An 11,279-nucleotide genomic window follows, 5' to 3' on the forward strand; every position below is an offset into this window, starting at 1 on the left:
AGAAGGACCCATCCACTACCACCCTCTGGGTGCGACTCTCTAACCAGTTGGCGACCCATTGGACTGTATGGGTGTCTACGCCACAGTCCCCCAGCTTCCTAATGAGAATGGGGTGAGAGACAGTGTCAAAAGCCTTCCTGAAGTCCAGGAAAACTATATCCGCTGCCACCCCTGCATCCAATGATTTAGTGACCTGGTCGTAAAAGGCCACCAGGTTGGTCTGACAGGACCTGCCTTTGATGAACCCATGCTGGTTGCCCCTGAGCATGCAGTTCCCTGCTGGCCCCTCCTGGATGTGTGCCCCTGCAGCTGTTTCAGTGTCACCAACAGTGTGAGGAGTAAGAGAACAGGGGCAGGCCTCACTGCTCTCACCTCCGCCTACTGCGAGCTGCTTGCACACCAGGCCATGGCTCTAATCTGAAGGGGAGGCAAAGGGGGGGGTCCATGTGGGTGGCTTGAAGGGAGCAGCAGTGGTCACCGAGCCATGGTGGCAGGTTAGAGTCATGGCCTGGCATGCAACTGGCTGGGGCAGGAGGAGGTGAGGACAGTGTGCCCCCCACCCCTCCCAGTCTGTTACTCCTTGTGCTGCTGGGGGTAGTGTCAGCGGTGAGGACTCTTGCTGCCCTGCTCTGCCCTCCCATGCCAGGTGCCGCCTGTTGGGCCTTGGAGGCAGCTCCTGCCCGCGTTGATCTGGTCAGCCGCAGTCCCATCCTGTGCAGAAATCTGAAAGGACAAGTGCGCCCCCATGCCCCTCTGACACATCGCCTATGGTGCCCGACCTCTCCCTGGGAATACGCACAACAGTGGGGAGCCAGCGCCCTTACTAGCCCCTGCCCCAGCCACCCCCCTCCCTGGCTGGGCCCCATGTTCTCAAATTCCTGGCCCGGTCCCAGGCCCCAGGTTTCCTGTACCAGCCCCAGCCACAGCAGCCAACCTTGCCCCACTCCTTCCCTCAGTGTGGGGGCTCCATGAGAACTGCTGCCGCCCCCCTCAATCTCTCTCCAAACCCCCTTCCCTCCATGTTGCCTATACCCCCCAATAGACATACCAGCTGCTCTCTGCTGTGCTGCCTGGCTGCCACGTGCATGTGGTACCCCATCCGTGTTCACCCTCCTCCCACTTCCCCCAGCCCCAAGCAGCCCCTTGCAGGTTGGAACTCTGTCAGCCTGCAAAGGGAAACATGCTATAACCCACATTTTTCTCTGATACACAAGTAAGGTACGGTGCAATCTGTGTTGCAGACTTAGAGCACAATGACTGGCTCGTAAAGCATGCCTTCATGTTTGTATGAAACCTCCAGCTAGGCCAGAGGCAGGCAATTATCTCAGCTGGAAAGCCACAAATCGAGTTTTGGTGAGCTGTAGAGGGCCACGTGGATAGCCCCTCTCCTTGCTTGCCATTTTGGGGCTGGAAGTCCCACCCCTAACCCCTGACCTTTGCATCGAAAGTCCCTCCCCTTGCCCCGTGGAACAACTCCTTTGGAAGGGGTGCATGGAACAGAAAAAAACCAAATCATACACTAAGAGTTAAACACCTACTATAACATATTATAATTTTATTGCAAAAAATACTGTTGTCGTTTCTGTTTGCATACTATATATAAAGGCAATTGCATAATAACTCAAAAATAAAGTCTTACTCTTGTATATTGTGTGTATGGGGGGTGGTTGGGGTGTGTATGGGGGGTGTATGGGGGTTTGTGAGGGGATGTGGCTGCGTGTGTGGGGAAGCATAAGGTAAGTTGAGGGGGGTGTATATGTAAGGGAGCTATGGGGGCAGGTTGTGGGAGATTTGTGGAGTGTGAGGGATGCTGGGGGGTGTTGGGATCCCCCAACCCACACACCCCTACACACTCCTCCACAGGGCAGCACCAGCAGGCAGGAGCGCTCAGGACCCCCATGCCCAGTGCAGGCGCTGGTGCCCGGCGTGTGACTCCAGCCAACGCTGTGTGCAAGGGTGGGGAGCGCAGCCGGCTGCCTCTAGCACAGGGCTCCACGCAGTATGCATGCAGTTCCCACACTCGTGCGGCATCGGGGAAAACCCTGCGCCGTATTTTGCCTGCCCCTGAGCTAGGCTGTTTGTAGCAGGGTGACAAGGAACAGGCAGTGTCTATTGAATTCTGTTGGAAACTAGAGGCAAGAGCTCTTGTGGGTGATATCTTGTTGGAGCAACTGTAGGGCTGGTATCAACATGGGCAAGCTTCCAGAGGTGCCTGAGGAGGAGGACTGTGATACGTGAAAGTTTGCCTGTGTTCCTTCTGTTCAAGACAGCAGGCACTGAAGACAGCCCAGCCCACTAGCTCTGTCAGTCAGTGTCCTGCGTTGTGCTACAATGCGGCAGCACTGGGGCCATGGGAGCCAGTAGAGAGAGGACAAGTTGGAAGTCGCATGAGTTTCATTGCCTTCAGACAAACCAGGCTCTCAGGGGTTTAGGTCTTAGTGGCCGTGTCTACACAAGACACTGATGGCGTGGTAGCCCGCAACTACTGCACAGTAGCATGGTGTGGCAGAAAGCCACGGCAGACCTACATGCCCACCTCCCCCACCAGACTCAGTGGCACAGTCTGAGCTCGGATTCAGGCCAACGGACATGAAGCCAGGGCCGGATTCTGTCCCCAGTGAACGAGGCCGTCGGGAAAGTGTAGATTGTGTCCTCAGTATCAGCATTGAGAAACGACACCTGTTCCTCTGCAAAGTCCAGGCACACCCGGACCTTCTTGGGCACCAGTTTCCGAGACAGGTTGGTACATTTAGGGGCAGTGAGAGCCTGGATGTGACCATGGCTATGCTGCACAGCCCAAATCCCCACCTCTGGGCTAACCCGGTACAATCCCCTTCTCGCCACTGAATCTCTGGCGACCCCCACAGCCCAGACCCCTCCCCTACCTCCACCTCCCAGCAGTGTCTCCCCCAAGCGAATCCCTCACGGCCCAGCACACAGGACATGGACTCAAATCGCTCAGGACTCTCGGGCAGACGCTTCCGCGTTTGTTCATATCTCACACTCTTCTGATCTTCAGACAGGACAAGCCAGGAATGAGCCGTGTCTGGATCCAGAGTCACCGTCGCTGGGAGAGAGAATCGCAGCATCAGGGCAGAGCTCAGCCGTGGGCCAGGCAGGGCCGTTCCTCCCCCTCCCCAGCAGCCCCGTCCTGCCTGGGACTGTCCTGGCCCCAGGAGCTGAGCAAGGAGGGCCCCGCAGCTCCTTGTCCTGGCACTGGGGACAGCCCCTGCCCAGGGGAAAGGGAGAAGGTGGCAGCAAATTCATAGGCAAGGACAGGAAAATCCTAGCCCAGTGCCCCAGATCCCAGCACAGTGGGTTTTGGTACTGGGCTGGGAGAGGGTTTGCCTCTCCTGTGAGGGGCAGGCACAGGTTCTGTGGGATCCGGGATCAGCTCCCCCAGCGCTTACCCTTTGTGTATGATCCCTTCTCCAGCTCAGATGGCAGAGCCTCTGCAGGGGAAAGGGGGACAATCATTAGACTTCCTACATCTGGTTCATGCTGCTGGCTGTGGCCTGCCTTGGTCCTGAGCCCGAGACTGAGCAGAGACACTCGGGCAGCTGCTCCCCCAGCTGCTGGGATTGTAGCTGCAGAAGCTGCCTCCATCTCCCTCTGCTCCTCTCCATAATGGCAGGGAGGGAGGGAGCTGCAGGTGCAGGCAGAGGGAGGACTTTAGCAGCCTTGGACCCAGGGGAGTTCAGTTTGGAGTCCATCCTGTCCCCTTAGGCACTGGGGAAGAGCCACTCAGTGACAAAAAGGGACAAGCAGTGGAGTTGGAGGGAGAGCCCCTGGCAAATAAGATTTACAACTTCCTCCTCCATTAGCTGAGGGAACAGGCAAGGGCTTGCACAGGCTGCAGGATACCAGAGGTGCAGCTTCACCCAGGCCACAGACCATCTGCCTGCTCTGCTCCCTCCCTGCTCCTCCCTGACCCTCCTTCCTCCCAGCTCCTCTCCTGGCCATCAGGGACCCTCCCTTCCTGCACTCCCTAGGCCCAAGCCAGCAGGCTTCAAACCTGAAAACCTGCCTCTCCTTTAATTTAGGCTTTTTGGTGACCTGACACGAGGTGTTGCAGCCTGGCTGCGAGTGGGGTAAAGCCCCCCAGCTCCCAGCACCCCAGCTGCAGGTGCCCATGCTGAGCAGTGCTGGAGCAGCAGGGGCGCTGCAGCTCTCCAGCTTCAACACAGAGTCCCTGAGGAGCTCTGGTTCATTGGTGATGTGCCCAAAGGGAAAGAGAGGCCCTATCCTTGTGGCTTCATACCTGGGATATCAGCCCAGGACATTCACTTTCTCTCCCAAATAAAAAAGCCATCGGCTCCAAATATGAACCAACTGCTTGTCTCCTCCCCCACTCTGTACCCAACAGAGACACTGCCATCTTCCCTTTCACAGCCCCCTACTCAGTACCTTGAAACTTCTTCAAAGTTTCCTGTAGAGCTAGGTATTTTCCAGACAAGATGCTAAATCTTGTTTTCAGCTCTGGACAAGTCCACTCTGGCAGCTGGAACTGATCCTTGCACCTGGGAAAAACTAGTCTGTGTTAATTTGATTTCCCTTTTGAAATTCAGCTCCAAGGTAATAATAGCATTGGGTCGACAGAGGGACCTGGAGACGGACTCTGTCCATGTGCCTCAGCTGCAGGGGCAGCACGGGCAGTGGCAGTGGCAGCTCCCCCAGCAGGGAAATACCCAGGACATTTCTTGGGATCAGGAAGGAGCTGAGACTTCACGGGCAGTTGGCTCAAGCTCTGGTGGCCAGGACTGATCCCCCAGGGGCAAGAGGGGGAAGGCCCAGATTACAGCTCTACAGTCCTCAGGCTGCAAGTGCCCAAAGCCATCACTACCCTGAGGAGAAGAGGACGTTTCATTCTTCCCATCTCGGGGGCAGTCCCAGCGCTTGCTGTGCTGTGGTGCCCTGCAGAGATGTGCCCATTGCATTGTCTCCAAGACCCTTCCCTGTATGGGGAGTGAGGTGGAGCCATGTACCTGCTCAGCGTGCTCCTGATGTCCTAAAGGGAGAGAAAAAGATAGAAAAGTGAGCTCAGTGCCATGCACCACACCCTGGGGACCCAATGCTCAAGGGGACACGCTTTGTTTTCAGAGCCCAAGTGCCGCACACAGAAGGATCTGGGGAAAGTGCAGCTGCAACTCAGTGATCCCACCCCCAACTCCTCCAAGTGTCAAAATAGGGCAGCTGTGCACCCTGGGCAGCGAAAGTGCACAGGGCAGCAGCAGCTGTGGCTGATATTCTACATCTCCATCACTGGGTGCATCTACATGTCACTCTACGGTGACGTTGTGATGCGGTTCGCAGCTGTACAGCGCACTACAGTGATGTAGCAATCACGTGTGTCTACTCATAATTACCGGCTATGTTGCTGTAGCAGTGCGCTGCCTAGCTATAGTGTGCCACTATGGCAATGTAACAGGTGAATCCAGTCATGCACCACCCGTATACTGCAGTATGGGTGGCTGCTGCATTGTCTGTTTGTACTTCCCCCAAGCAAGTCCTAAAACACGGAGCAGTACCGATGTCACCAAACAGGGATGTGTAGGCAAGCCCGCTGCTGCCAAGTGTCTGCCTGGGGCCTGTGCCCTTGTCACCCCTCCTCAGTTATACACCTGGTCCCGGCAGACCCAAGATTTAAGCCTTTCCCTCCCTTGCTCTTGGATTGGAGGCATTTCATGTGCCTCACCTGCAGAAGGTCACTGGCTGCCTGCTGGCACTTCTCCTCCAGCTCCCTGATCAGGTTGTTGAGACGGGAAATCTCCTCGGAGAGTTGGGTAATAGTCTCCCCCTGACTCTTCTCAATCCCCCTCTCCAGCTTTCCCACTTCAGCCAGCAGGAGTTGGTTTTCTTTCTCCAGAAACTGGTGCAGTCCTTCAAATTCATCCACAATCTTCTGTCTCTTGGTTGCTGCCTTTTGCTGCCAGGAAAAGAGAGAAACCATATCAGGGAGGGCAGGCTCTTTGGGAAGAGTCAGGGAATGGCTCATAAGGCCCCGTGGGCCTGACTGTCTGTAGGGCTGGGACCTCCGATCTCCCACCATCTGGAACGGAGTTGGGGGTTGCTCAGGTCTTGGGCTCTGCCGGGGATCTCTTCACTATATTCATTTTGCAAAGGATTTTTCTGCAGCCCTGAGGACTACGACCTTATGGAGGGGAGAAGTCTATGACTATCAGCAAGGAAAGCTTCCCTCATTGCGAGGGATCCTGGTTTTCTCTGTTGAAAAATAACAAAATCTCAGATCTAAAACCCCAAATTCTCTAATTAAAAATCTGTTTCCTTCCACAATTAAAGTGAGAAACCACTATATAAATAGGTATAAGCTGAACACAATGTTTTATTGATATGTTTACAATTTTGAAGCAATTTGGGAGCCTAGCAGTGCCTCAATTAGTAGAATATAAATTCTAAGTACCTATATATTTTGGCCTTTGATTTTGGTTTTTCCATCATAGAAAATCAGAGCTTCCCCTGCCCCTTTCACTCACCAGGATGCAGGTCTGGTGATGATTATTTTTCCACAATTAAAATTAAATGCATCTATATTATATATAGATATATATAGCTGTATATAGGTATCAGTTGAACACAATTGTTTATATAAAAATGTTTTATTGATATATTTACAATCTTAAATCAATTTGTAAGGCAAACAGTGCCTCAATCTTCATAATAAAATAAATTCTAAATATGTATATATTTAGAAAGGTGCCCCCTTTGCTCACCAGGATGTGGGTCCAGGTGCAGCTGTCCTCCCTACTGCTTCATAGTGCCAAGCAGCAGTATGCCAGTCCCCTGCCCCTACCCATGCTGGTGCTCCTCACTCCCAAGCCACGGACCCCAAGACTTCACTCCAAATCGTCTGCCCCCGGAGGTACGCTTCACTCCCAACCTGCAGCCTCCCACCCCCATCAGCCTTCCTGGTGCCCCTCACTCCTGACTCTCTGCTCTCTGCCCCCAGGCCTCAGCCCCCTAATATGTGGGGAAGGGGGCAGGGAGTGTGGGACAGGGTTCGGGTGTGTGGGGCAGGGGAGGTGCCCAACCATAGGTGGTGGCATAGGCATTCAAGGGGGCATAGGGGGCATGTACCTCCTCAGATTTGTGTGCCCACAGCAGAGCACAGGGCTGCAGCCTGGCTGGACCGGCACAGGTAGGAGTCGCCTCTGTGGCCCAGCAGGTGGGACCCGGTGCAGGAGGGTAGAGCAGGGTGGTGAAACTCAGTGCCCCTGCCACTGCCCCTATGCTGCCAGCAGTGCAAGGAAACCCACGGTTTCCCACGTTTTTCTCCTTTAAAAGAGAAAATCCACATTTTTCTGCTGCAAATGGTAAACCCAGATCCCTGCAAACTCACTAATTAGTGTGTTTGCAAGGCCTGGCTGCATGCGCCTGCCACCACACAATGTATAAGGTCACAAAAAGACTTGGTAACTGTTCCACCAGTGCTGTAGCAAGGGGTGGGGGGCGAGCGAGGTGACCAGCAAGTGCTGCCCAGCCAGGTCAGGATGCGGGATGGAGCTGCAATCGGTTCATTTGGGAGGTACAGGGATGGGGGAAGGGCAGCTTCTGCTTCTGCGTGCACTCCTGGCAACCATGGTGGGGGGAGTGTGCCCCCACCCAGATCTGTGCACAAGTGAGGGTGGCCTGCCACTGCCAGTTTTGCCCTGGGCACCAAACTTCAGTGCTCTGGCACTGTGCTCCACCAAACGTGCAGAGCAGGAGATGACCCTTCCTCCGTCCACCATTTCAGCCTGACCCCAGCAGCACCCACCTGATATTCCTGTTTCTGACTTTCACTCACTCTCAGGTCTTCAAGCCTCTTCCTCTCTCCCCTTAGAAGGTGCAGCTGAGTCTGAATTTGTTCCTGAGGGAAGGAAAATTCCTTGGGTCAGTTTTCCTTTGCAGGGAGAAGCTGGAGTCTTTTCCCCCACCATAACCGAGCGGGCTGCCTGAGAGTGTGTTGTGAGCATGGCACCAGTAAGCTCCATGTGCTCAAGCTGGACCAGCAGCTCCCAGTGCAGTACTCCCTTTGCCTGGAAGCTGCAGCACTGAATAGTGTGTATGTAGAGACAGAGCAGCAAGCAGCCAGCTTCCAGCAGGAAGAGCAGATTGAAGAATACGAGCAGGTTCTGGGGTGTGCCACAAAGCAATGCTACAGCCAGTGAGGAGGTGCAGACTGTCAGCGAGATGCACTGAACAGAAAACAATACGGCCTGGGATGCACCATGGTCGATACTCCAGAGTCCCAGCCAGTCTTAGGCAGCCAAGCAGGACAAGCCACAGATCTGGTCTCTGTGCACTGAAACAAAGTCATTCAGAAGCAAGACACAAGTCCTGAAGTATTACAACCCAGCAGCACAGATACAGCTACAATGGGAAGCCTCAAAAAGAGTAGCATTAATGCAGAACCAGTACAACTCATCATTTGCTAGCCAGGCCTGGGCAGAGACAGGAAAAGGAGGTTCTCAGATACAAAAGTAGCTCCTAGCCACTCTCGCTGGACTGGGGCGGTTTCACTGCTTCCCCTCTGGACCCATCATTAGCCCCTGAAGCTCCCCCTTAGGACACCAAAACAACACATATTATTGAGACTTCCACACTGATGTGAGCATCAGCTGCTGGCCTGGGAAGTCACTGCTAGTGGCAGATGCGATGAGCAAGACCTGCCTTCCAGAGTATGCCACACGGGGCTGTGTAGAAGGGGGACAGAGTCTATCAATGCACTACAATCCCTCCCTGGCCCCAAAGAAGTGTAACAGACTGCCAGTGTGGGCTCACCAGATCGGCTCGAGATACTTACCCTGGGCTAGAAACAGTGCCGGTGAAGTCTGAGCGACCCCAAGGGTGGAGCAGGGGAGCCCTGTCCTGGGGAGAAGGAGAAGCCAGTCAAAAGAAGGGGTTTTCAATCCCATCATTTGCAGGGAAGGGGGATGGCCAGAGTTGGGGGCCCGCCACCCTGAGCCCTGGTTGGCCAGTTTGCAAGCCAGGGAGGGACGGCCAGAGCGGATAAAACCAGCAGCAGAACTGGTGTTGGGGGGCTACTGACAGTGACTCCGGGGAACGACACAGGAGGTCTAAGAAGAGCTGGGGTGAGCTGACCCAGAGGAGGGAGCAGAGAGACCCCTCTGAAGAGCCACGACGGCCCTGGGAGAAGAAGGCAGCGGCAGTCGGCCGTGCCTCCAGCCCTGCAGCAGAGAGAGAGCCGCAGCCAGGGCTTGGGGCAGAGAGCTGGTGCCCCAACGCCCCATGGCAGTGTGCTGGACGTGCTGGACGTCCCAGAGGCTGGGGTGGCAGTTGGCCCCCGCTCCACTGCAGAGAAGAGGCAGCGGCCAGGAGTGCAGGCGGCATCCTTATCCAGAGCAGGGAGCTGGGCCAGTGAGTGGAGGAAACCCCTTATCTTCCCTGGGGAAGCAGGACAGCAGCAGGCAAGGCACTGGGATCCTGAGGAGTGGCAGAGCGCCTGGACGAGGGTCCCTGGGAGCTCGGGGCACAGGCCGGTGCTCGGAGCAGGATTGGCGAGCTGTGAGGTGTGTGGGGTGCCCAGCAGTCATCTGGAGCAGGGGTCTAGAGCAATGACCCCTGGGAGCTGCCTGAGCTGCTGACCCTCTGCCACTGACTGCCCCAGAGGGGACTCAGTCCTGTCCCTTATTCTGCAGCTGATTGTCATCGGATGGCGTCCCTGAGCTTTGTGCTTGGGTCATGCCGATTGCTGCAGGAGCCTACTCTGTTTCTTGCCTTTTTGGTTGCCATGCAGGGTCACGCTCCTGCCTTTTTGGGGGACTGGGGTTTGATATGATTTAATTGCTGCAGACCAGAGGAACTTAACCTGTTGCAGTCTGTAACTTATTGGGAAGCCTGTTAGAGCTGCTGGGAGTGAGCACCTTGCTTCCTTGTGGTAGCATCTCAGCAGTGGCTGCCAGCTGCCAGTTCCCCTACCTGTGGCTCTTGAGTCACGGGCTGATGAATGCATTCTGGTTTGTTTTGTGATTCTGGTTATGCCATTTACGTTCACTTGGAAATAACCTTTCCTATTATTCTTGTTTTGTAAATAAAGTGTAAATAGTTAAATCAGTTAAGTGTTAGACCCTGGGACCATGGGCTGCTCTCTGGGGAGGAGGGGCTGGCTGAAAAGTGAATTGGTGCTGGCTGGAAGCCCTGCCCTACTATCACCACACCACCCCTGATATTGGGCAGGAGTGGCAACTATTGGGCTGCCACCCCAGTTACAAAAGTCTCCAGGCAGCTACCAGGGAGGGCTGTAACAACTGAAGAGAAACTGGTGCCTGATGCCCCTGGTTTCAAGCCACAGCCCTTCACACGCAACTGTGGGTCATCCCTGCTGCAGTGACATTGGAAGACTTTCAGCTGCTCTTTGTGTCCAGAGCCAGGGAGTGGCTTCCCTGCTTCCTCTGTTTTGAAACAGAAGCATTTCATGACAAAACATCCCTGAGATGATCCTTTTCTCTTCCTTCTAGTAGGAGTGTTTGCACAGAGGCTTCCACAAAACCCAGCGCTAAAAGGGAAGTGTAAGTCCCACCCAGCTGTACAGCCAGACCGGACTCACGCCTCTGTACCTTGCAATGCTGGGCAGCCTCCTGGATGGCAGCCACGGAGTGAGCTTGGTGCACCTGGGACTCCCGGCAGATCAAGCACATCAGTATCTGGTCTGTCTCACAGAAAAGCTTCAGAGCCTCCCCGTGCTCCTCACACGTCATCTTCCCTCTGGCTTCCACAGCTGACCGCTTGCTCAGGCCCTTCACTAGCTCTGCAACATTCGCCAGCTGCCTGTTTGGGCCCAGGGTCCCCCGGGGAAAGGTCTGTCTGCACTGGGGGCAGGTGACGTCCGTCTCGGCCCCCTCCCAGCACTGGGTGATGCAGGCTCGGCAGAAGTTGTGCCCGCAGCCCACGATCATCACTGAAGAAGTCCAGGCAGATGGAGCAGGTCGCTTCATCCCGGAGGCTTTGTACCGAGCTCCCGGAAGCCATGGCTGTGATCTGAGAGGGGGCAGGGCTAGTTTCACTTCCCTGAGCTCAGAGCTGGGCTCACACTTGTTTCGTTTCTGGGAAATGAATCTGATTGTCTGCTGAAAAATATACATGCCATTAGCCAAGAGTTCAATGCACCCAACACTTCTCAGTGCACCTCCTGTCAGCCAAGAGGTTTCAGGTCTGTCAGAGCTGGTATTTGGGGCTGAACTGCCTAAAAACTCAAAGTTGCCTGAATGTGTTCAGTTTTCCTTGGGAAAAATAAAAAATATGCCCTGTACTTGCCTCCA

General features: G+C 54.9%; 1 protein-coding gene across 1 annotated transcript; it reads right to left on the reverse strand.

Moving 5' to 3' along the window:
* Window positions 1-2,479: 2,479 nt before the first annotated feature.
* Window positions 2,480-11,072, reverse strand: LOC109288779 (zinc finger protein RFP-like). The gene is given in 9 exon segments (XM_019504528.1): window positions 2,480-2,876; window positions 2,879-3,067; window positions 3,411-3,452; window positions 4,408-4,520; window positions 4,986-5,008; window positions 5,696-5,926; window positions 7,775-7,867; window positions 10,578-10,920; window positions 10,922-11,072. Coding segments are annotated over 9 exon segments (1,428 nt in total). The 5' UTR covers window positions 10,990-11,072; the 3' UTR covers window positions 2,480-2,550.
* Window positions 11,073-11,279: the final 207 nt, after the last annotated feature.

This window comes from Gavialis gangeticus, unplaced genomic scaffold, assembly GCF_001723915.1.
Source record: "Gavialis gangeticus isolate Ggan-Ray unplaced genomic scaffold, GavGan_comp1, whole genome shotgun sequence".
Classification (NCBI taxonomy): domain Eukaryota; kingdom Metazoa; phylum Chordata; order Crocodylia; family Gavialidae; genus Gavialis; species Gavialis gangeticus.